The sequence below is a fragment of the Punctularia strigosozonata genome (assembly GCF_000264995.1).
Source record: "Punctularia strigosozonata HHB-11173 SS5 unplaced genomic scaffold PUNSTscaffold_11, whole genome shotgun sequence".
Classification (NCBI taxonomy): Eukaryota; Fungi; Basidiomycota; class Agaricomycetes; order Corticiales; family Punctulariaceae; genus Punctularia; species Punctularia strigosozonata.
The window spans coordinates 441,398-465,442 of NW_006767443.1; the positions used below are offsets into that span (position 1 = coordinate 441,398).

Below are 24,045 nucleotides of genomic sequence, written 5' to 3' on the forward strand. Positions count from 1 at the left end.
GAGTGCGGCGAGGACTATGATTGATCCAACGACGACACCACCTGCGACGAGGCCTGAACGTATCGTATGCCCATCGATGTGACCATTGCCCGAAACCCTACACAGGGGTGTTGGTTGGCGGAGCGGAAGCAGCGGTAAGAGCATCATTGCCACTGTCAGACGCCGTCGTCGAAACAGGGATTGTTATGAGACTGGCGGCGTGTTTGGAAAGCGTGATGGTGTGTTCGAAGGTCGTCATCAGAGGGGGCCGGGTTGTAGAGAGCGCTTCGGTCAATGAAGGTAGTGCGAAGATAGCACGAATGCGAAGCACCTGACCTGAGAGCAATGTTTGAGAAAGATCCGCAAAGTCTGCTGGCGGAGCGTACCTCATAGGAACATAAAGCTGCTCTTGTCAAATTGTACGTAGTAAACCGTAGGAGGGGCCTTCTCGGAGCAAGATGTTTCCAAGTCCTAGTACTATTCATATGTAAGTATCGCAGCACGCTGATGATGATGCGCCCAAGATCTTTCTAGCAAGGACAACAGCATAGAAGACGATCTTCACTCCTCTTTTTTGTTTGAAAGGGTAGCAACCGGTCGAGAACACGCTGCATGCAAGTGATGCTAACAATGTAACTATATATAGCCAGATCGTTGATCATAAGGATTCACATGGTGCTGCTGTATTGTTGGCGGGGCAGTCGGGCTTCTGTTGTGATGTCGCTCGAACTTGTGAGAGGAGCGCTTCGCTCCGCGGTGGTATGGGCAAGTAATCGAGGAATCGTATATGCGCATCGACACCCAGGCTGTGGCATTTCGAACAGTAACCATGCTGCGCACGGACGTATTCTTGACACTGATACACCCATGAGGGATAACAAGCACGCTGTGACAAGGTTGTTGCGACAAGCCGTTCACCATGGGTTCTTTGCTCCGTCGAAGTTCATGAACTGGCCGCCCTCGTTCTCGCGCGTGGCATTGTCGATCACATTCAGCAGCAGCCGCGCGGTCTCGTCGACAGTCTTGACCGGAATAGCACCTATCCTCTCGTCGTGCTCCGCGCCGCGCGTGCCTGCAACCACCGATATCAGTTTATCGGCACGGGAAGACACAAAGACGAGCTGACTCATGTTAGTGTCGGCTGCGCCGGGGCAGATCGGAAATACAACTATACAGGAAGGAGTTGTCCGTCAGGAGTCGATAGAGCCAAACCATCAAACCCAACGATACGGGGACACGCACTCAGCCCATCCTCCTCATGCTCGTGGTGCAGCTTGCGCGCCAAGTAGTTTCCGGCCGCCTTCGAGATCCCGTACGGACCGAGCGGGAACGGCAGGGCTGCCCCGAACTGGATCCCCCCGCCCTGTGAGGAGATCATGACGAACTTTGGCGCGGGCGAGCTCGCTTTGAGGAGGGGCAGCGCTGCCTTGAACAACACGAACGGGCCGATGGCGTTTATCTGAGAAGAGCGAGCAACGGCGGCGATCAGCACACCACACGGAACCGGACCCAACCTCTCCTTGCAGGGCTACAATGCGCACCTCGAAATGCTTTCTGAGATCCTCTTCGGACGCCTCGTGTAACGGTCCCCAGGCTTGGTTCATACCTGTCGACTCGCCTCAGCGTCACTCTTCTTGGATTTGACTAGATTCTCACCAGCGTTGGCAATGACGACGTCCAGCCGGCCGACCCTCTCCTTGATCAACGCAACAGCTTCTTCGTTGCCTCGAGCATCGGCCGAGATCAGCTTCACGAGGTGTAGCTTGCCAGGCCGCTCGGCAGCAAGTGCGTTGAGGTCCTTTGCAGCCTCAGGATCACGGGCGCCCGCGAATACGACGGTGTTTTCACGGGCTGATAGCGCCTTCACCAGCCCGAAACCTTCATGAGGTACGGTGAGCTATCAGCTGTGATGCCGTCCGTGAACGGTGTGTCTAACAAGAACTCACCGATTCCGCGATTCGATCCAGATACCAAGTAAACGACGGGTGTCATGCTCGCTAGTACTTCGATCCCACCGGCGTACGGCTGCGCGGAAGGGTGATCTGCAAGAGAAGGCCAAGCTCTTCCCTGTGCCTTATGAACGTGCTACACGTGCAGGGCCCGGCGCAAATTCTCAGCATCCTGACGTGTTCGGCGCGTTCGTCGGTCTATGGGCGACAAGTATTGGGGCGGTTCACAAAACAGAACGCCGGCGGATGATAAAGTACAGGTCCGTGCACTCCATTTCGAATGTGAGGTGTTCAGAGATGGGGCGCAGCCGCAAAGCGTTATCGTATGCTGTCGGTATACTTTGACGCGGCGCTCCCATGGTGTCGGGTTCGCCACTGCGCTGGCAGAGTGGCAACGGCCGCAGGCGCCCCAGCGAAGAAGGGCTGGCGCCTAACTTAACTGTGGAGACGCCGAGCTAGACCCTCGTGGCTGTGTATGCTGTGCACTCGACCTCCCGGGCCTCCGACGTCGTTTGTGCTACGGATTGTACCCCCATACATTCATTTGCCTTGTCTTTTATCGGTCCAGCTCTGCTTCTTGGATATGGTTTACCTACGTGGTAATCGACTGAACGGACGAACGGATGAATAACACGATCAGGCTTTCAATCTGATCCGCTCTGATTAGCGGGATACAGACCGATTACAATCGTAGCCGGTCCAGACGGGCTCCGTGTCTACACGCTATCATTATCATGACAGGGCTCGCCCTTGCAAAGCTCTTTTGGCGAGGGGGGGGGAGGTGCCCACCAGCAGTTGCCCGACATCGCCGGTGGACGAGCTATTTGCTCATCCTCTTGACGTGTCCGGCGTGGGCGTTCGCCTGACAAACCAGGTTTTCCAGGTTTTCATGAATCGGTGAGCCCTTCCTGGTCTCCATGTCAATCGCCGTTAAACGTTAAGTACGCATACACTCACAACGAGTTAAGGGCAGCCAAAAGTTGATGACGTCACGCGTACGCGACCCGTGGACGCGCCGCGTATATAGGCTCAGTACGCGACTCATGCTTTCTGCGCGCGCAAATATTCAGGACGCCCTCCATTAACTACGACTCAACGATACCAGAACACTGCGGAGGACACGTTGAGCTTGCCAATGATCCTACCAACGACTGTGCACGTTGGCCTCCTCCAAGAGGTGTCGTCCTCCCTCCCGCGGGCACGATGCGCATGACTACTGGTCGTGTAATGTCCATTAAACACGCTGTCCGAAAGCTCTCCCATGCTACGAGAACACGCGAGCATCGGCAGCCGTCCGCCCTGCCGGCAGACCTCGATCGAACGCATGCCCGGTATGCCCGAGCATTATAGGCTGAGGACATCAAGGCAGCGTCCCGTAGACCCATAAATTCGAGCTATCTTTGAGGCTGACGTGGACACCATGCCGAGACAGAGGCGTTGCTGCTGACTGATCGGTCCATACGGCGATTGTGAAGGCCAAGCGGGCCTATTTAAGTCGCCCGAATCGCCCTTGGGACGACATCCTGACTCTTTTGGACTCTTCGCGTTTTGAAATCCCTACACAACGACACCTCGCCTTCCCAACTATAAATGCCGAGCAACTCCACCGTCTGGCTCGTCTCTGGCGCAAATCGCGGAATCGGTTCGTAGATTCCCATCCTCCGGATTTTTGTTTGTTTGTGATATAAACACCTGAGCGCGCAGGTCTCGCTATCGTCGCGGTTCTAGCTGCGAAACCAGACACGGTCGTGTTCGCCGGCGCTCGCGACCCGGACCGAGCCAAAGACCTGCACGCTCTGGCGGAGAGACACCCGGGAAAGCTGCACGTCGTCAAGCTGGTCTCCGGTGATAGACAGGGGAACGAAGCGGCGGTGGCCGAGATCAAGCGGGTTGCGGGCGGGCTGAATGTCGTCGTGGCGAACGCCGGTGAGGGCGAGACATATCATCCGGGTTAGGGTAGAGAGTGATGATAGCGCTCAGGAATCTGTTCCTCGGTCAACCGGGTGCTCGACGAGGCCCCCGAGGCGGTTCGGGAACACATGGAGGTCTGTTTTCCACACGCTGTACCCCCCGAGCGTTGATTGACCGGTAGAGTCGTACCCAGGTGAACCTCATCGGCACGCTCGTGCTTTTCCAGGCGACGTACGCGCTCCTCGTCGCGAGCACCACGTCGCCCAAGTTCATTCCCGTGTCCTCGATCGGTGGCAGTCTGATCGCGGCGCCGCCCGTCCCGATGAAGCTCTTCGTGTACGGCGCGAGCAAGGCTGCTGAGAACTGGATGACGCGCAAGATCCACTTTGAATACGAGAGCGACGGGCTCGGTGAGAGTCGTGTTTTCGCTTTGCTTTTACCGAGGATCTTTCGATGGTGCAAGTATTGACGCTGGCTTTTCGGCTATAGTTGCGTTCGCGATGCACCCCGGTCCTGTGCAGACCGATATGGGTACGTGGTCCGAGTGGGTCTATTCTGGAGGCGGATCTCGGACTCATGGATATGCCGGCCCAGCTGATGCGTTGAGCGAGAAGGAAGAGCTGATGGCGACCTTGGATTACGTCCCTGCGGACGCTGTCGCGAACGGGATAGTTGCCCAGATTGAGGCCGCGACGCGCGATAACGCCGGAGGGCAGTTCTTGCAGTATGACGGAAGACGACTCCCGTGGTAATGATTTCAAGGAGGGAGATGGAAAGGCGAGCGTTATCAATGGATCGTGTCATTAGTAGTGGCATTCCGTAGATCTCCTCCCCCAAGCAAAGTGCTCTTCACTAGCCCCAGTGTGCGTTCGACCCGATCCTTGGGTCGTATGTCGGCTCCCGCAAATATTACCAGAGCGTCTCGTCGTCAATAGTCCATAAGAGACAAGTTCCAGCAAAGCAAGGTAAGACTCAAGCCCGCGCCTGACGTGGTGTGAGAGCGCTGAAGATAACCACGTGGGTGGCGGCGACTATTTGCCATCAATTTTTGCGCCACTAGCCTCCTCCTTGGAGCCGTCCTTGCCCAAGTACTTAGCTCAAGCTTGGTGCTAAACGTCCTAGCCTCCTCCTCCTCCTCCCCCATAGGTCCTTATCATCACGGCGACCTCAGCTCGCTCCCGCTCTCCCCTCCGCACGAACACGGCGCGCTCGACCTAATCAGTCTCCCGAGGCCCTACCGTTCTTCCTCGGGCAGTAGCACAGAACCGGATCTACTCGCTCACATCGTATATATAATCTGCACCCGAGTCCACCACACGTCAACGCGTAACGCGACACGATGCACCCGAACACCGCCTCCGAGGACGTGAAGACCCCGCTCGACAAGCGCTCCTTATCTGACGAGGGCCCTCCCGAATACAACAGCCTCCCTAACGAGCAGGGAGCAACTGCAACAGCACCACGGGAACGCCCGCCGATTGTATACGACTCGATCCCCGACTTCTTCGCGAGCGTCTGGCGCCGTTTCGCGAGCCTGTGGACGCGTCGCTTCGTGCTCAGCCTGTTGGCAGGCCAGGTGGTGTCGCTCTGTATCACCTGCACGAACGTGACCACGACGGAGCTCGTCAGTCGGAACTGGAGCTTGCCCACGACGCAGACGTTCTTCTTGTAAGCCTCTCTCGCCGTTTTCCCCATCACTTATCTGGACCTGGAGGGACTGATGGCAGTCGCGATATCCAGGTACTTCTCCCTGCTATGCGTGTATACGCCATATACGATGTACAAATATGGCTTGAAGGGATGGGCGAACATGGTGTTCCGCGATGGCTGGAAATGTGCGTTCATATATCGCGTCGATCGGACCTGTGCTCACCCGGATCCAACAGACTTCTTCCTCGCCGCTTGCGATGTCGAAGGCAACTTCCTCGTCGTTAAAGCGTACGAATACACGACCCTGCTCTCCTGCATGCTTCTTGACGCGTACGTCTTCTCACGCTTTGGCTTTACTGTCATGGGATGAACTGGCTAAACCTGGCGCTCCGCACGTTAATATATATAGATGGGCGATCCCGGTCTGCCTGTTCTTCTGCTGGGTGTATATGCGGACGAAGTACCACTACACCCAAATCATCGTGCGTTCTCTACCCTCCCTCCTTTTCTGACTTGTATCGCGATCCTGACCACGAGCGAACGTAATAGGGTGTGCTGATCTGCGTCGCCGGCCTCGGCATGCTCGTCGCTTCCGACCATCTTACCGATAAGGACTACTCCGCGCTCAATATGGCCAAGGGCGATGTCTTCATGATCGTCGGCGCGACGCTGTACGGCTTCAGTGCGTATCATCTCGCTCCAGCTCTTGAGGGCGTTTTCCCCACGATATTCACCTCGCGTATGTTCCTTAGCCAACGCGACGGAGGAGTTTTTCGTGCGCAAGCGCCCGCTGTACGAGGTCGTCGGCCAGATGGGCCTCTGGGGCACGCTCATCAACGGGATCCAGGCGGCCGGCCTGGAGCACAAGGACATGACGAAAGCCAGCTGGAACGGAATGACCAGTACGCATATACATGCTCATACCTTCATCAACCCGGACCCATGCTGAGAACGTTCGCTTCGGCAGTCGGCTTGTTGATCGCATATACGGCCGCGATGTTCATCCTCTACACCGTCGCGCCGCTCCTGTACCGCATGGCCTCGTCGGCGTACTACAACCTCAGCTTGCTTTCCAGCGATTTTTACGGACTGCTCTTCGGTATGCTCGTGCTATCACATTCCTCCGTCCATGGTATGCTGACTAGGGATATGCATATAGGCCTGTTCCTGTTCCATTACAAGCCTTACTGGCTGTACTTCATCGCCTTTGCCGTCGTCATCGTTGGGCTCGTTGTTTATTTCTGGCATTCGACGCGTGAGTGCCGATTGTTAGATTCTTGCGGTCTTGATGCTGACGTCGATCGTGTGCAGCCGAGGAGCAAGGCGAGCTCGACATCCAGGCGCCGGAATACGTCCAGCGCAGGCAGGGCCTTGTGGCCGATGCCAACACATCTACTGTCTAAAATGTCATGAATATCAATCGACCAGTTCATGTATTCTCTCTGCCTCATTGCTGGTGTTGTAATGTTCTGTTAGCGTCTTCTTTGCTACGATTGCTGGGTTTTTGTTGGGAATGAGGTACACGCGCGCGATGGTTAGACCGCAGATATATTTGTTTAGATTCGAACGTCGAAATATCGACGAGGTAATGAATGAATGTACGACTTTCATGTAGCTTTTAGTGCAAAGGACAAGGTTCGCGTCCGGCGACCACTCGGCCGCGGAGTCGACGCGCGGATCCGCTGAGTAACTACTGTAATTTTCCGACCGTCCCCTGTCCCCACCTACCTGCGAACTAAACCTATTCGCCCATTTGTCCCCTGTCCCCTTCCGGTTTTTTGCCCAATTACTGACCGTGGGAGACGCATGGTCTGACCGTGAGAGTGTTTAAACTGATCGAGGATCACTTGGTGAACTTCCCACGGGCCCGAACTAAAAACTACAGTATTAAGTTGCCTCTTCCTCTCCTTCCGCGATTACATCTACACAGTACATCCCGTCGACGCCGCGCGCGATCAGCGTTCCGCCTCGACGGGATGTACTCATAGTTGATACACCTCTTCCGCCCCTTCCGCTCTCGAATGCGTATAAAACTCCAGCCATCCGGACGTTTTGCTCTCTAACATTCTTGTTCTTAGCGTCACTGCACAGCTACTTCTCCCGCCAAAGCCCCTCTATCTGCATACCTCTTCCCTTTACATCTACAATAACAAGAATGTTCACCGCCGCGCTCGAGTGTTCCAACATGATGACCTCCTCTGCCTCTGTCTCTGTGGAATACTTTGAGCTGGCGCAGTACTACTCCCATGTCTTGGCCCGTGTGGTGAGCCCAGAATCCCTTCCCTCCACATCCCCTTTCCATAGCTTCACACATGTTCTGACTTGAAGTTTTCTGTCCAGGATCGCCTCGCGCAAGATGTCGTCGACGCTCTCTGGCAGGAGGTCGACGCTCTCAGCCGTGTCCTCGATCACAAGACCGAGGACGGCGCGATGGTGCTGGAGGAAGCGGAAGCGGCATACAACGATCTGGTCTCTCTGCACCTATCCCAGGGCATCGACGTTGTCGCTCTCTGCGCGGCGTCATTGTACGCAGAGGACGAGGAGCAGCCCAGCGACGAAGACACCGCGCCCTCTGCCACCTCCTACGGGGGCATGACGTGCTCTGAGTCGCAGCTCCTCGCGGCCGTCGCTGCTAACCCTTCCTTCGACTACATGGAGGCCGCTGAGATCTACGTGGAGATCTACGGGGTACGTTCGCCCCTCTGCTTCCATGTCTCCGCCATGCTGACCTCGGATATCATCAGGAGGAGTTCAAGGACTTCGTTTACCAAGTCCTGTCGAGGGCTGGCTGGCTCTGAGCCGGCCGGTCGTCGCGAGCCCCTCGGGTACATCGCCCGAGGGTCTTGGGGACGCTGAGCGCGCGTCCTGCAGGCGCCGTGCCTTCTCGCGCTCAGAAGGGGTTCAACGTCGGCGGTGGCGTCGGCCCCTGATGGAAGGCACCTCTTCCCCAAGGACTTCCACAACACGCCGACCCACCAAACAGCACGGAAGACGAACCCGACGTGGAGAGGGCCCGAATCTTCGAACCGGTGAAACCCCTCGTTGCTGCGGCGGACGTGGAGAGGAGGGGAAGGATACCGGCGACGCTCTCTGAGCGCCGTTGGCCCGTTCTTTCTTGATTCTTCCCGTTTGGGAGGCGTGTTGTGTGTGGTTGAAAGCCCACGCGATGCGCCTTTGCGACTTGGGTGTCCTTCCCGGCGTCGGAGAGGAGGGAGGCGGTTGCTGCAGGACGTCCGGTAAGCTTTCCATACCTCGTGTCCTATTTCGAGGCCTTCTAACATAAGGTGATCTCCAGGTCGAGAGCGGGACGCTGCGATCGCACGAACTTCCTCCGGTAACCCAATGATCTCCCTCGGCAACGTCGGTGCGCCGGCTTGCAGACCGGGATGTTCGGTACGTATTTCGCTCCTGCATATTGCCTTCGGCCTTTTGCTCACTTATCCTCTCCATCGCAGGCCGTGTTCGGGACGCCGCGCTCGACCAGACGTTCCCACGTTTGCCTCAAGGGAATGGGGTTGGGTGAAGCTGTTATGGGGAGAATGAGATGGGGTAGAGTTTGAATGGGGAGAGTGGCGTAGATAGTTTTCTAGACATTCGTAGATCCATAGATAGTCGTGGCACATTGAGTTTGACGCGCTGAGCGGCCTTACGTTTTCACTCTTTTTTAGCCTTTACAGCTGCCCCTGGTCCTCCTGGTCGCTGGTCCCCTGGTCTCCTCGACGGTTTCCCTCTTTTCTTCTAGCCTTTACAGCTGCCTCTGCCTCTGGTCCCCTGGTCGCTGGTTTGGTCCCTCTGGAATTCAAGTTCAAGACCCTCCCAGAATAGGATCGCCAGCGCCTTTGGCTGGGGATCCGGCAGCCGGCCTCTTCGTGGCCTGGGGGACTAGTACCCTTCGGGGGAAGCCAACGGCTGTTTTAATCGACACTCGAATTTCGTAGGAGCTCTCGAGATAGGTGCACAGGTAAGCTCCGGTATTCTATCTCTCTCTCTTTTCAAGGCCAGTTAGCAACACCCATAGGTATCCTTGTTCGCCCTTGGGACCGAGTGTAAGTGGACTTGGACGCCGGTTCAGTGCATTCTGCAGGCCCACTCGTACTGCGCTTCGCGTACGTGTTGACACCGCACCTTTCCGCAGTGCTCGTTCGACCGGAACTCGCATCCCGCAATTTAAGTTGTATGTGTGTACTACTACTGGTGGTTTTTTGTTGTCATAACCCCGAAATACAATACGCTTCCTATGCGATATCGTGTTACTCAATGCGAGATCTGCCAATTGTTCAGTCATGGAGAGCAATCCGTGTGCGCCGCAACTTGGCTTCTGTCAGAGCATGATTGACGCCCTTGAAGGGACTGCGCGTAACTTTGCTGGGCGCCTGTCCCCGGGCGGATTCCATAAACAATACTCCCGAGCGTGTCGTGTTAACTCGGGCATGCTCAGAGGGGAGAGATATCTTCACGTGGGCTACGATAGTTGAAGGGAACGGATAGCATGCGTACCACTGTGGACAGCATGAAATACACTGCTCCGGTGACACTACTCGCGCTTCGATACGTGCCGGAAGATGCTCATAATCGACGGTGGAGTTGGGACGAAAATTCAGCATCAGGCGCTGGCGATCGCACGACGGCCACCTCCAGCTAGGCCGCACAGAAGCTAATATTCTCCCCCATAGACGAAGGCGACAGACACCAAAATAGTGTAGTAAAGAACGAGCATCGTACAATGTCATACAACATCGCATACCGCGATGAAGTATGCGTGAGTTGGTAGACCTTCGATGGGCGCCGGTGATAAATCATTCCGTCGATCTATGCACATTGGCAGCGGATTGCGGAGAGCGCGTGGGCAATCGTGATCGGATGCACTAGTTTTTGAGAACCCCTGTCGCCTACCAGAGGATTTGTAAGGACATTCTTGCTAAGTTGCAGATGGCGACGATCCACGCAATGTTATCGCTTATCGGTATCTACGTGTTGATGGATATGAGTCATGATCAGCACTCGTACGTAGGAAAGGGGCAGCACTGCAGAGCGCTTGACCAGTAGTAGGAGTCCGCTATTGACGTGCGGTGCGGCAACCGGTTGTTCCGCTATTGGGACCGCGCCGGAAATATACCTACCTACCTACCTACCTACCGCCTTGGAAGCTTGGCCTGGTAATGTGGGTTGGGGCTTAATCATCCCCGATTATTTGTCAGACCAATTGGCGGCACGATGAGGGTCATTACGACGGCGAGCCTCGGGGTGTACGATATGTATATATGAAGGACATTTCGACTGTTAGGGAGCTAGTAACTGACGAGAAACATGGCCCCCACCGTATATCTAGTGTCTGGCGCGAACCGCGGGATCGGTGGGTATTTTGTTCCTCGAGCTATCCTGGCCGGTCAATAGATAATGACGATTTGCATGTGTCCGCGCAGGATTCGGTCTCGTGAAAGCCCTGTCCGCTCGCGAAAACACCGTCGTGTTCGCAGGAGCGCGCAACCCGGACGACGCCAAAGATCTCCAGAAGCTAGCAGCCGAGCGACCGGGAAAGCTGTACATCGTCAAGCTGGTGTCGAGCGATCTCAGGGGTAACGAAGAGGCCATCTCCTTCGTAAAAGAAAAGGCCGGCCGTTTGGATGTCGTCATCGCCAACGCTGGTGCGGGAAATTCGTAACTTTGGTGAAATGTGCATCTGATACAGATGATGGTGTCATCAGGGATTAGCCTTGCGCCCGGCCCTGCATACCAGGCTTCGGAAGAAGACTTGCGGAAACATTTCGAGGTTCGTACGTTTTGTCACGAGAAGCGTCACACTCACGTCTAGATACTTATAGGTAAACGTCGTGGGCACCTTCGTGTTGTTCAAAGCTGCCTTGCCGCTCCTCCAAGCGAGCAAATCCTCGGGATCCGCGCCTCCAAAATTCGTTGCCGTGTCTTCGCAACTCGGCGGTTTGAATTTCGGAGCGAGTCTGCCGGTCCTGACTACGCCGTACGGAATATCGAAGGCCGCCGAGAACTATTTGGGTCGAAAGTTGAACTTTGAGCATGAGAAGGATGGACTAGGTGCGGATCATTGGAGTCCCGTAGTATGAGATTCATGAAGAGGTCACTGACGACATGGGCGCAGTTGTGTTCCCCATATGTCCTGGTCTGGTGTACACCGATATGAGTAGGTCATGATATCCCCCTTTGTGCTCGATGCAGCTGAAATCACCATTCAATAGCCAAGGCTAGCATAGAGAAGGGTGAAACCGCACCCGGGGTGGAGTTCAAGACCGCGGATGACACTGCCGCCTTTCTTCTGAAGGTTATAGACAACGCCACGAGGGAGAACGAGGGCGGTCAATTCCTGAACTATGACGGCGCAAAGAATCCGTGGTAGTAGAAACTTGGACAGAGCATGGGAGTGCAGATCCTGAGGCATGTAGAGTACAGCGAGATAAAAAGGAACTCGACTTGAAGGTAGTTTAGCACTATCGAACACTTGTCAGTCGTGTGTGGTGGTAGGCTTCTTGAACCCTGAGTCGGTGCTGCCAATACTTCGGGTAGGCTGACGCAATACTATCTCACGCTGGTTTCGACTTGGCACAAACAGGAGAGGATGCAACGTATTTGACGAATGATCGCTCATGTCAGCTGTGAGCTTGGAGAAGTATCAATCCAATTGTGCACATTGCGTTACCTTCATAATCGAATTCATCTCAAAGTCCCGCCCTCAACTTCCTGGCTCGCCTCGAATTAACGGAGCTTCGATATATCGCGGGATTTTCATTCTGAACACCAGATGTCGGTATCAGTGGGATTGCCCTTCGTGTCTTACCATGGAACTTTCTCCCCGTTGAAGTTCATAAACCGGCCGCCCTCGTTCTCTCGCGTGGCTCGTCTATGACCCTCACCAGCAGCAGCGCGCTATCCACGGTCCCATAGCCGTGGCACGCATTCACTTGACCTAAGTCGGTTTGTACAAGGCAGTGGCTGGTCGCAGTGTTATACCCCATCCGAATCTTGTATGTCCAGTATGTTAGTACGTCTTATGCGCTGTTGTAGAATTGGGGTGTAGCATACTATATTTCGCTTCGCACGTAACTTAGATCGCACCTAGAAGCATCGACTATGCTCTATAGATACACGGTTGGCCAGGGCATGATGATGTTGTACAACTTTTCGATGTTCCCAATGTGAACTCTATAGAAATGATGTCTAAGCATGTGTTTGCGCGCACCAAACCACCGTCGAAACCTCCCGAACTTCGCGAATCCTCAACCGACCGTGAACATCGCTGCCCTTCTCTCCTTCCCAATCTCCCGCTTATCTTTCTCCTTGCCCTTGCCGCTTTTGCCCTCCTTCTCCTCCTTCTCCTCCTCCTCCCCTCCTTCGCCAGCGCCTTTCTGTTCATCGGTCCCGCCAAGTTCCCCTGGCAGGTCGCTCGGTGGCCTATCCGCCTCCGTCACCTCCGTCGGCCCGCGTTTCTCGAGTATATACCGTCCGATCGGCGCAATCTCCGCCAGTCCGCCGGGGTGGCCCGCGCCCGTCTCGTGGATGCTCACGGTCGAGAGTGTGCGCAGGAGCTTGCGCGAGACGACCTCGCGCGTCGCGGTCGACATCGTACGTGATCGCGCAGGCATCACGTAGTCCGCGTATCCTGAACCAGGGAACGGCACGCTGCCAGCCACCGCAGGTTGCGCCGTGCCCGCGCTCGTGCTTGCGGCCGTCTCCAGCGCCTCGCCGGCGTCGGCGTTGACGACGCGTGACAGGCCGGTGCGCGGGTGGTAGTGCCCGTCGAAGGACGGAATCGGCTGATGACGCGATCGTGGCGATGGCGCGTGGTAGCTCGAGTACGATTGCGAACGCAGGACGCTCGACCGACGCGCGTACGTCACGACGGGGTCCACCGGCATCGGCGCGATCGCCTCCGGTGCGTCGGGCTCCTTCGCGGGGAACGGCACCGGCGCTTCTACCGCCTCGCCCACAGCGTCCTGCCCGTTCCCCTTGTCTCCGTTCTCCGTGATCTTTGCCGGGCTGCCCAATGCGGACGCGGACGACGACTCTTCCGGAACCTCGGGCAGCGTGCTCCGTGCCATCGCGGGCGATACCGCCGGCGACTGCGAGTGTGGTGGAGGCCGGTGCGGGCGCTCGAGCGACGCCGGCTGGCTGCCGCCGCCGATGAGTATATCCGGCACAACGGAGCGCACCTCGCGCCGATACTCCTGGATCTCGTTCCAGAGCGCGTCCCGAAACTGGTCGATCGTCTCGAGCGTCTCGATGTAGCGCCACTTCTCGAATGGAATAGGGCATTCGGGCTCATCCTGCTCGTCGTGGTAGGACGAAAGCCAGGGGTGCGCGAGTGCGTCCGGGACGGTGATGCGCGCGGCGGGGTCGAAGGCGAGCATCTTCTCTAGAAGGTCGAGCGCTGGTGGGGCAAAGATGGGAGTTAGACGTCGTGAACAGACGGGAGGAGTGGAGGGAGTATTAACCTGCGCTGTCGGCCGTGGGTACGATCTTGTGGAACGGAACCCGTTTCTTGACGGGCAACGACCTGATGTAGGCTTGAGCCTATGCAAGCTCGTCAATAGCCCCAGAAATGTCACCAGAGGGCCCACCCTTTCGCTCCCTATCCGAGTGATGACCGGGTCTTCGGGTGTACCTGAATTTCCACAAATAAGTGCGTGGCCGTACACCCATCAGTAGGCACTCACCGAGCACGTCCAGGATCTTATTGAGCTGGTCGACTGCGAAAGACTATGTTGAGATCGTCTACGCATTGAGAGAGTGACGGCTGACCATAACTGGAGCAACGGAGTGTCAGGTCGGTCGGAGCTGCAGCAAGGGTGACCATGCTCACTCCTTTCCCTTGAACAACGGTTTGCCAAGCAGCAGTTCTGCAAAGATGCAACCTAGGATGCTATGAGGTAACCGAACGAACAAGGTACCGGGAAAGTGCCAACCTATCGACCAGACATCAACTATGAAGATGTTTTGTCAACTTCGGTGCTTGTATTTATTTCACATCAACGTACTGGCCGTGTCATACTGTCTACGCGCAAACGTCAGTTTCGATTGCATCCTAGGGAAGGCGACCCAAACTCACCGAAATGCCAACATAATCTCTGGTGCACGGTACCACCGCGTCGCCACATACTCGGTCATGTTTGTCGTCGCATGTTCATCCGGCCGCTGCTCGAAGCCTCGACTCAGCCCGAAGTCGCAGATCTTCAGTTCTGGACGGGAACCACATTAATAGACGACGACAGGGAGCCTAGCACAACGGAGATACCACAGTCGGCGTTCACGAGAAGATTGCCAGGCTTGAGATCTCGATGGACCACAGACGCGGAATGCACATATTTCATGCCTAAACGGTCCTTGAGCTTGTGAGGAACAACGATAAGCAGAGATCAAGTATACGAACCTCGTAGAACCTGGTAGAGGAAGTATTGGACGTGTTCATTGGTCAAACTTTGGCCGGATTTGATGATCTGGTGCAGATCTGCTTCCATAGGCTGTCAAGAGCGGAATCGCGTTCTTAGGACCAAAATTAGGATCACCCGATTGTAGCGTACCTCCATGAAGATGTAACTGCGACCGACATCAGCAATAGCCCACAACATCATATGAGAACTTACATCTCGTTGAAATCGGGAGAGATGGCGTCCAGGTCGATTAGGCCGGTGATGTTTTCGTGATTAGCGAAATGTCTGAGGAGTGTCACTTCTCGTAGTGCGCGTTTCGCAAGTTGTATCTTGTCAAACACCCGGTTGACCTGCTTGATGGCTACCGTCTCCCCGGAAATCTCGTCTGCCGCAGAGCTTTGCGGGGCCGATGCGCGTGAGCAAACACGACGTGGTAAACGGACGGAACACGAACATCACCACTCCATATGCCCCAGATCCCATCTCCCGAATGAGCTTCCATCGTTTCTCGACGTGAAATATCTTCCCGAACGACGAGATGAGCGAGTGATACCCCCTGCGCGAATCCAGGATGTTGGATCAGCGAAACGATTGGAGCGGAAACAATAGACAACGCGCTGCTACTCGCCTCCGCCTTAGATTCTCGTCCGAGAACGGGTTCGAGGGTCGCCTGACGCGCGATCGCCCTCTGGCCGGGAATGATCCGGGCGATGCCTCCACCGACGACGAGGACCCTTTCTTCGACTCCTTCGACCGCGACCTTGATTTCGACCGCGATACCGCGCGGCTCGGACGACTCGCCCGCCTGCCCGAGCGCGAGCCCTTCGGCGATGGCCCCGGGGAACGCCCCCTCCTGTCCGTGGACTCGCTCATGACAGGATCCCGCAGCGCACGCGGAGAAAGATAGCAAGCAGGGATTGAAACCGAGCAATCAACGGCCCGGGGCGACTAGTCTGGTCTTTTAAGTAGTATCGTGTACGTGGCCTCGGAGGGTGTAGCGGAGGAAAGCAAGGGGTGGTCGCGTTCCGAGGTGGGTGTCCTCAAGGCAGCCAAAGCGTGCAACTGCCGCTCAGGCTCTGAGTACACGGCAATTTGTCTCGGGCGGCCATTTACGTCACTTTCCTTCCCTTGATAATATACAAAACTGATTGCCTCATCTTATCTTCTTATCTTTGACGTTATAGATAAACCCAGCGATCGAACAAATCCATGGATAATTAAGCTCGACAACAGACGAAACGTGGTACAGTATACATACTCGGCTAGCATGAAGAGAAACGTTAGCCTGAACACGCTCAACTTGGCGTCGGAGTACCCTCCTTCGACCCTCCCGGCTCCTTCGGCGCGCCTGGCTCGTCCTCCCCAAACAGATCGAGGTACCCCGCCGTACGCGCCTTGTTCCCCGCCTTCTTGAGTACGAACTCCCTCAACCCCGCTTTCAAATCCGGCTGCTTGTCCACCAAGTCTCGCAGCTGGTCTTTCGGCAGCTGCAGCAGCGCGCCAAAGCTCGCGGGCGCGATCACCTTCGCGCATCGGATGAAGCCCGCCCAGAGTGGCGGGTTCGTCCAGATCTTCTTCGTGATCAGGCGCGAGAGCAGCGTGGTGGACACGAAGCCGACGAGCGATTTGTACGTCTGCACGGCCTGGATCACCGTCCGGAGGAAGAGCGTCGGCAGCACCGGCTCGTCGACGATCTGCTGCAGCACGACGGCGAGTATCTCGGATCGGTACACGTCCGTCATCGAGAAGCAGATTCCGATCGCCTCCATCGCGCTCTTCAACCCAATCTCCTTCTCCGAGTTGTGCAGCACGACCATCAACTCCGCAGGCGTCAGTAACTCGCTCTGGCGCACGCGTGGCAGGTTCGAGGTCACGGTCGTGAACGTTTGCGGCGGCGTGGTGACAATCGAGCTGAACACGGCGCGCACAAGAGCCTTGTTCTCTGGCGTGCCGTTCAACATCGAGACGATGCGGGGTAGATGTCGGTGGATGTCCGCCTGAGGATCACAGTGTAGTCAATATCGGATCCATCATGCGAAGAGCATGACCTACCTTGTCCATCTCCCCAATGATGGGCATCAAGAACCGTGCGTCCAGGTCCCTCTCCGCCATGAGACTCTTCACGAGAACCACAAGCGGTGCACTCGGCCGTCCGTGTTCCGTGAAGATATTGAGCACCCGCAGCGCGAGAGACTCGGCGCCGGGCGGGAATGTCCGCAAAAGCGTGAGGAGCTTGCCGTGCCCTGACCCCAGCGACCGTATTAAGGGCGTGATTAAATCTTGTACCGTCTCCTGCACGGACTGATGCATCTGGCTGTATGCAGCGAATATTCTGCACGGCACCATTCATTAACTACCTTCGTCCTCCTCAAGCGAACACGAAAACTCACTCGTCAAGAAACTCCGGTACCTGTCTCGACAGTGCGAACAACAGCTCGACGTGCTGCAGAACCTCCGCCTTCACCGCCGGGATCTCGATCTGCTCTCCCAAGTACGGCGTCTGCACCAGCTCCTCCGGTGGGAGCTCGCCATCCTCGTCGTCCATTGCTGTGTCCTCGCCTCCACCTCCGGAAGATGCGCCCTTTTTGGTCGACTGCAGCCTCCGGAGCATCTGGAGCGCAAAGTCGCGTACCATACCATCCATCGGCTGCTGGTCGGGCACCCATCGCCGGACGGTATTGATCGCGGCTGCTCGCGTGAGCTTTTCTGCGGGGAAAGGATCACGTAGTCAGCATCGACATATAAGTTCCTTGCACGAGAACGTTACCTGGATGTGTTGTCAGATCTAGTAACACCGTTATCGCATCGTCCCTCAGCGATGGCCGTTGCATCACAAACCCCCGCAGAGCCGTAAAGCCCACCTCACGCCTGATCAATGACCCATATTCAGTATATCATTTTCGCCCTGTTAACCATCCTTACCTCTCGGGATCGACACACAAATCTCGCAACAGCGCAAACACATCCATCGGAACCGAGGGTATGTCGAGCAGGAACCGAGAAAACGTTCGGTCCTTGGCGTCGAGTTGCGTCTGGTACGCCGATACAATCTGGTTCAACCAGGTGTCGTAGTTCGGCCGCTGTAAAACCAGCTTAGTATATCGCTGAGACCCCAAGAACGATCTGCGGCTACGTACCCAACTTCGGTCACCTCGTGTTCGTATCTGGTCGTTGTACCACTCTTCGTTCATCCACACCGTCGCTAGCCGTACCCTTGATAACGCTATCAGCACGAAAACGTCAAATATCCAGATCCGTGAAGTGAACCTCACCGTCGGGGGAAATCCGCCATGATATAATCACACAAGGTCCGCCTCAGCCTCTCCTGCCTTGCGTACCCGACCTCGTCTCCCCCATCCACCTCCATCCCCTTCTCCTCCTTCTCTTCCTCCCCGCCCCCTCCATCCCCCTTCGGCGGATAAGCGACGCGCGTGACCATCCGCACCACGAGTGTCATCCACAGCTCGGGCACAGCAAGGTTCTCCTCCGGCGCGCCGTCTGCGTCCACTTCGTCCCACAGCCGCATCATGCTCGCGCGCACGACCGCGTCGCGCTCCGTCTCCGGCACCTCCGGCGGCGGCGGGAGCCTAAAGTCCGTCAACAGCTGGATCTTCAGCTCCCCATCCGCACCCAACGCCTCCTCTGTCGCCTCTGTCTCCATCGCCATCGCCGCCTCATCGCCCGATAGCTAAAGGGAGGGGAAAGCAGGGACAATGAATGACCACGGTCGCCATCGAGGTAGGAGGATTTTACCTCTTGGTTCAGCCTCTCGGGCTCATACTCTATCTCTTCTCCGTCCACATTCATGTCCAGGGGATTCACCACTTCCTCCTTAACCGCCACCTCCCGATCTCCCTCCTTCTCCTTAACCTCCGTTCTATCCACCTTCGCCGACCCATCCGGTCGTGCCTTCGGGGCTTCCGCCTCTGGCGCAGTCCCCGAAAGCCCGGGTACAGGCTCGACCGAAGGTGCCCGCGCAGGTGCGGGGGCCTCCGCGAGCGCCGGCACCGGTGCCCCGTTCGCGACCCGATACGCCCTAACGAGCTCCGCAAGCCGCTCCTCGCTGAACGCCTGCAGGTTCGCGACTATGAGGTCCGTAACGAGCGACGCAGGCAATGACGAGAAATCGAAGGAGGCGAGGAAATTCGCGTTCGCCGCGCTGCCCGCCGCGCCGTGCTCGCGCTTCACCCGCTTCGCGTCCGGCTCCGCGTGAGTCCCGGAAGAGGATGCGGTGGGAGGAGTAGGGGACGCCTCCATGGGCCGCTTGAGGCGGGCGGCTTCGGCTGCGAGCGCGGCTCTGCGAGCTTTTTCTTCGGATGCAGCGCGGTCCATGCGAACGCCTTGAGCAGCGAGCGCTTCGTTGATCTGCTGGATGTACGGTTGGGCCTGCGGCGTTCTGATGACGTCCATGTTAGTTAATCAGCGATCTTTTCGGCACCGTGGATGGGATGTTGACGTACTTGGATAGGTGGACGAGCAGGATGCGCACGGCCTTTTCGGCGCTCTTGACCTCGCTGGCGGGGAGGCCGGCAAGGGCGGCGGGCGTCCATGACGCAAGGGAAGAGACGACGAGTTGCGCCAGAGACGGTCGCAGCTTCGGGAGTGTCGCCCAGGAGTTGAGGATGGCAGAGAGGATGTCGTGGTTCCTAGAAGCGCATTTAAATTAGTTAAGCTCGGTTCTGTATTGCATTTCGTGGCGGAGTGGCATGGCGCGACTGGGGTAGGGGTGGAGGCGGAGGCGGAGGACATACTGTGAGGTGTAGAGGATGGTGATGACGCTCTCGATGAGCTTGAGTCCTTCTTGCTCGAGTTGTTGGACGGGGATGAAGGGATGGTTGGTGGGACACATGGCGATGTTCGGGTCGTTCTTGTTTTGTAGCTGCACGACGTGTTAACCAGAACGAAGGATGGAAGATTTGAAGACGCACTCGAGGATCCGACACGCCCCTAGTTTGCACGATGATCACTCGTTGGAGGAATTTGATCGCGGCCAGCTTGACTCCCGCTGTGACGGTCGGCGCCCAGACCCACTCGAGGATGGTGGCTTTGGCTTGCGCGAGCATATCCCACTGAGGGCGCATGCTCATATTGCTCGTACATCTTGCAACCTCCGTTAGGTATGCAGAGTACAGGCGACATCCTAATGTCACTTACAGGACGCGAAATAGCAGTGGATACACCGTAGCGAAGCATTGCACCACGATCTTGACGGTGCTCGGATTGGGGTCGCGCAACAGACCAACGAGCGTGTCCAAGCTCTGCCCGGCTACTATAGTAGCAGTACCAACATCAATATGATATTCCATGCTTATGATGACAACGAGAAGCTATGATGAGAGTAAAGTCACTGACACTGCGTCCTTGCCTCCAAACTCAATGCGCTCCGACATATCGCGTACTGCAGCAAGTCCAGCACCCATCTCTTCAACAAGGAGTCGCCCGCTCCCGCGACGGTCTTCACTAGCGTGCCACAGAGGATGGGGATCGGCGCGGGCTGCGCCTCGAGCGCTTCACGCAGGGCGGCGAGCAGGTCGGCCTGCTCCTTCGAGTCGGCGGGAACGGCGAGCGCGGCTTGCAGGGCCTGCAGGGGGTCGACCGGGGCTGCCATCACGCACGTCGCGCGCTTATTTCCAGAACCAACAGGATATCTCGACTTATGGGTTGGTGGTTGGTCGTCAGACACAGCAGAAACTCAGAACTGGGCCGGGATGTACGCCACCGTGGTGGCTGAAGGCAAAGCGGGCGCGCGCCTCCTGGTGGCCTTGGATCCCAGCTCTGCCTTTCACCTTCATCCCAAATGATTGTCCGCCGGATGGAACATTGGCATTGCCGAGTCGACACTCGCTCACGACCTTCATTGATTCAGGCCGTATCATCACCAACAGCGTCTACTGTTCGACAGCCGGACGGGCGCTAACGCAATCTCCCTTGTGGCAGCAATAGTCAATGGAGAGACAAACAACATTTTTCAGTAACTGTAGACGACGATTGCGGATGAGTCATTGTGTCTCGTTCGACGTGTCTCGCTGTTGGAAGGGCGACGCGACTGAACATCGGCAAATAGGTGCGTATCTTGTTGCGACGCATAACCGCGCTCTGACGTTCATCTCTCACCTTGTTTCACGCAGAGGTCGCCGGCACTTTCGTCGTAGTATGACGAAACGAATCTCGCCGGGAATGGTTCTGCCAAAATTGTGGTCTGAGGCATCAGGGAGTGCACCTGATACCATGGCCGGTGAGCTCTATCAATTATCCTTCGAACCATCTCCTTTACTGAAAACTCGCAGTACGCGCACATGACTCCGCTATCGAACACATGTTGTTCATCATCGCTCAAAGAATATGGCCAAAGAAGGTACCGATATCCAAAGCATCGGAGAATCGAAGCACGTCTATGAACGCGGAGAACGAGGCGGAAGTCGATTCTACGAGCAACATAGAAGATACATGACTACGAGATACGACTGCGACGCGAAGGGTGTCACCCAATCCCACGATGGCAAAGCTCGTCATCCCCCCCGCCTTCGCGCTCCACAAGGCGTTGTCCGTGGCCCGTGGGTCTGCAGGATACTGGAGATGGCGTCCGAAGTGGAGATGACGGAATGAGAACGTTCCTCCAAGCTCCGCGTCGTGAAAGGTAGTCGGCATGTTGGGATACACCGTTCGGCGACAGAGCGCGCGGCAACCCTGTCACGCATCCTCATCCTCAACGACTTCTACATCCACGTCGAGCGCCTGTATTCTCTCGCAAAGCGACCCCACATGTTGCTCCGCGAGTGCCTTGACATTTCGGTTATACGTCTCCGATTCTGTCCGTGTTATCGAGTGGGGCCTGCCATACACAACGGCGAAAATTTTGACGCGGACCCGAGTCAACTTGACGACATCCGAAAGCCTGACGAGCGCGTCCGCGAGGGCCGCCCACTTGTCGCCGTCGTCTCGTTTCCCCCAGGCCGTCGAAACGGTGAACGTGATTTCGAAGCGTGTGATCGTCGCCAACGCTGCGCTCTCCAGGATGGCCTGAACCCCACCGACGTCGAATGCGGCCTTCCGGAGCGAACTGTATTTGCCTAGTTCGATGGTTACGCAGAAGGACTCCAACAACGGGTTGTTCGCAAGGTCCAAGCGCTCTGCGAGGGCAAGTGAGAACTCATCATCATTCGCTCGGTCGCATGCTCACCTTCTTGATCGGCGTATAGGTAATAGCCCTGGAGCGACACGTGCAGATATCTGAGGCCGGGGCAAAGCTGCACGAGCTTGCGCAAAGCCAACAACTCTTCCTGCAGCATCCACTTGGGTACCCAGCTCAGGCGCGAGAGGGATGCCAGGGAACCGAGCGAGCAGAGATGGGCCAGGTAGTCGCACACGAGCCTGAAGTGATTTACGACATATGGGGCGGGATCTAGGTGGATTTCCGCGATGTCGAGCGCCGGCGCCTCCGTAGGCAATGGCCTCGGCGGGTAAACCGACCTGATTTTCACGTTCGGACCGATGCGGACGCAACGGAGGTGGGGCAAAGAAGTGAGGACCTGGAAAACGGACATGGGTTCCAGCGCGGCGCGCTCGATCGCGAGTGTTTTCAAACCGGGGCAACAGACCGCGATATTCTGAGCCAATTTCAGGGGGTACTCTTTCCACTCCCCTGATAGGGTCTTGAAGGAATCCGGGATATGCTCTTCTAGCCAGACCGTGAGCTCCTCGACCCGGGGAAAGACGAACGGAATCTCTGATTGTCCCATCGGTACGGCCACCACACGGATCTTCGTGACGTTCTCCAGGATGTTGGGCGAGAACTGGATGAGATTTCTGATCGTGTCCAGGTCCTCCTTAGCGCGTAGGAAGAGCTCGGAAGGAAACAGATGGTACTGGCTGGCGCTGCGCCAGCGACGATGGGTTAGGGAGCACGCACGGAGTGCATCCTTGTCGTCGTGTAGAAGATCGATAATGCAGTCCCACAGCTCTTGAGGGAGTTTGTTCTCGAGGGTCATGTTGGGTGGACAGCCAGATTATGAGCAGATCGTGAATGTTGCAGAGCAATAACGCTACAGCCGTTTTCAAAAATCATGAGCGCGGCACCAGAAACGAGACGCGCGTCGTGAACGACCCTAAAGTGGGGTCACCGCCAGATCAGCGATGCCGGCGAGCTCAGGAGGTCAGCCAGCTCAGGCATCTCGACGGGATCGTATTGCTGTTGTTGTCTGAGGAGTGCCCGAGCATAAGGGAGCCAAAGGTTAGCCCGATTTTGAGCTCGAGATACGATGTGCAATGTTTCTGGGGGTTTCTGATTCCCTCAACTTGATGCTCCCGGCGGATTGTCTTTCACCCATTCTGTCAACTTCCACTCGCCTATGGGATCTTCTTGATAGCGGGCTACACCTTGATTTGGAGCAGTACACTTGTACAATGGTTGCCCCTCAGTGAGCCGCTGGCAGTAACCCTAATGTAAGGGTCTTACCCAATGCTCCCCAATGACGAGTCGCCGATGAGTTCCCAAACATCTCGTTGTTGAAAACATTGGTAGACTCCTGGGACACAAATTTGCTCATACAGAGGCTCGACTGTGTCCAGATTTGCTGGACATAGCGTCCATAATCATGGTTTACATTCGCTGACGCTATCCTTGCCTGCTACCGGGAAATTGCTCGTTAATTCCTTTGAATATCATGTTTACCACTCCTCAGAATCATCCTCTGAGCTCCTCACGTGTATTTTAATCATTTCCATGCTATCCTAGGGCGCATCATCGTAGAGTTCGTCGTCGAACACGATGTGCTGGCAGCAAACCCAGCTTTGGGGTCATCACGACGCGCATCTCGTTTCTGGTGCCGCGCTCATGATTTTTGAAAACGGCTGTAGTCGCGCGACGACAGGAGGTCACCGCGACTCAGCCCCTCCCACGAGTCTACACGCCATGTATCTGCAGCCTCAAAGTCTGCTACTTGCTGGCACGTAAGTATACCCGGCCTCAGACGTCTCGGGGATACTCTCCACGCGAGGAAAGTGAAACACGTAGGCTTTCGGCAGCATACAGGGTCAGCACGCTTCTGGTTCATCGTATGTACACCCTTTTCTCCGACTTGCTCATGTGGGTTCAAGGAGTTCGTGCCTGATGCCGATCTTGCTCTTCCAGTCGTTACGCGGTGTGCATCAGCATGAAG

General features: G+C 56.4%; 8 protein-coding genes across 8 annotated transcripts; 4 read left to right on the forward strand and 4 right to left on the reverse strand.

Moving 5' to 3' along the window:
• Positions 1 to 645: 645 nt before the first annotated feature.
• On the reverse strand, positions 646 to 2,012 carry PUNSTDRAFT_145452 (NAD(P)-binding protein). Its single transcript, XM_007386500.1, has 6 exons — positions 1,926 to 2,012; positions 1,636 to 1,857; positions 1,521 to 1,585; positions 1,222 to 1,438; positions 1,106 to 1,147; positions 646 to 1,051 (listed from the first exon to the last, which is right to left on the reverse strand). The coding sequence occupies exons 1-6, from the start codon at positions 1,969 to 1,971 to the stop codon at positions 894 to 896; spliced, it is 750 nt and encodes a 249-aa protein (XP_007386562.1). The 5' UTR covers positions 1,972 to 2,012; the 3' UTR covers positions 646 to 893.
• A 1,154-nt stretch (positions 2,013 to 3,166) lies between these two features.
• PUNSTDRAFT_106290 (NAD(P)-binding protein) lies at positions 3,167 to 4,591 on the forward strand (the record flags this gene model as incomplete). The annotated part of the gene is made up of 6 exons (XM_007386501.1): positions 3,167 to 3,570; positions 3,633 to 3,854; positions 3,909 to 3,973; positions 4,033 to 4,249; positions 4,329 to 4,370; positions 4,434 to 4,591. The coding sequence occupies exons 1-6, from the start codon at positions 3,519 to 3,521 to the stop codon at positions 4,589 to 4,591; spliced, it is 756 nt and encodes a 251-aa protein (XP_007386563.1). The 5' UTR covers positions 3,167 to 3,518.
• Positions 4,592 to 4,972: 381 nt separating this feature from the next.
• Positions 4,973 to 7,033, forward strand: PUNSTDRAFT_145454 (DUF914-domain-containing protein). Its single transcript, XM_007386502.1, has 9 exons — positions 4,973 to 5,507; positions 5,580 to 5,674; positions 5,726 to 5,819; positions 5,899 to 5,971; positions 6,039 to 6,171; positions 6,242 to 6,391; positions 6,457 to 6,588; positions 6,649 to 6,744; positions 6,801 to 7,033. The coding sequence occupies exons 1-9, from the start codon at positions 5,179 to 5,181 to the stop codon at positions 6,890 to 6,892; spliced, it is 1,194 nt and encodes a 397-aa protein (XP_007386564.1). The 5' UTR covers positions 4,973 to 5,178; the 3' UTR covers positions 6,893 to 7,033.
• A 611-nt stretch (positions 7,034 to 7,644) lies between these two features.
• PUNSTDRAFT_136892 (uncharacterized protein) lies at positions 7,645 to 8,287 on the forward strand (the record flags this gene model as incomplete). Its single annotated transcript, XM_007386503.1, has 3 exons — positions 7,645 to 7,752; positions 7,830 to 8,177; positions 8,234 to 8,287. 3 exons carry the CDS (start codon positions 7,645 to 7,647, stop codon positions 8,285 to 8,287), a joined length of 510 nt encoding a protein of 169 aa, XP_007386565.1.
• Positions 8,288 to 10,796: 2,509 nt separating this feature from the next.
• On the forward strand, positions 10,797 to 11,859 carry PUNSTDRAFT_73604 (NAD(P)-binding protein; the record flags this gene model as incomplete). Its single annotated transcript, XM_007386504.1, has 6 exons — positions 10,797 to 10,842; positions 10,913 to 11,134; positions 11,195 to 11,259; positions 11,312 to 11,540; positions 11,605 to 11,646; positions 11,702 to 11,859. 6 exons carry the CDS (start codon positions 10,797 to 10,799, stop codon positions 11,857 to 11,859), a joined length of 762 nt encoding a protein of 253 aa, XP_007386566.1.
• Positions 11,860 to 12,631: 772 nt separating this feature from the next.
• On the reverse strand, positions 12,632 to 15,922 carry PUNSTDRAFT_122008 (Pkinase-domain-containing protein). The gene is made up of 15 exons (XM_007386505.1): positions 15,516 to 15,922; positions 15,342 to 15,443; positions 15,101 to 15,283; positions 15,038 to 15,053; positions 14,887 to 14,977; positions 14,752 to 14,829; positions 14,566 to 14,695; positions 14,495 to 14,511; positions 14,423 to 14,440; positions 14,320 to 14,371; positions 14,259 to 14,263; positions 14,174 to 14,206; positions 14,078 to 14,121; positions 13,952 to 14,030; positions 12,632 to 13,887 (listed from the first exon to the last, which is right to left on the reverse strand). The coding sequence occupies exons 1-15, from the start codon at positions 15,758 to 15,760 to the stop codon at positions 12,737 to 12,739; spliced, it is 2,244 nt and encodes a 747-aa protein (XP_007386567.1). The 5' UTR covers positions 15,761 to 15,922; the 3' UTR covers positions 12,632 to 12,736.
• Positions 15,923 to 16,108: 186 nt separating this feature from the next.
• PUNSTDRAFT_122009 (uncharacterized protein) lies at positions 16,109 to 20,495 on the reverse strand (the record flags this gene model as incomplete). Its single annotated transcript, XM_007386506.1, has 13 exons — positions 16,109 to 16,884; positions 16,940 to 17,219; positions 17,278 to 17,593; positions 17,655 to 17,755; positions 17,810 to 17,967; positions 18,025 to 18,100; positions 18,160 to 18,575; positions 18,641 to 19,283; positions 19,348 to 19,533; positions 19,639 to 19,766; positions 19,816 to 19,987; positions 20,042 to 20,156; positions 20,240 to 20,495. 13 exons carry the CDS (start codon positions 20,493 to 20,495, stop codon positions 16,183 to 16,185), a joined length of 3,549 nt encoding a protein of 1,182 aa, XP_007386568.1. The 3' UTR covers positions 16,109 to 16,182.
• A 1,082-nt stretch (positions 20,496 to 21,577) lies between these two features.
• On the reverse strand, positions 21,578 to 22,875 carry PUNSTDRAFT_136895 (uncharacterized protein; the record flags this gene model as incomplete). The annotated part of the gene is made up of 2 exons (XM_007386507.1): positions 21,578 to 22,017; positions 22,068 to 22,875. 2 exons carry the CDS (start codon positions 22,873 to 22,875, stop codon positions 21,578 to 21,580), a joined length of 1,248 nt encoding a protein of 415 aa, XP_007386569.1.
• Between the last annotated feature and the right edge of the window lie 1,170 nt (positions 22,876 to 24,045).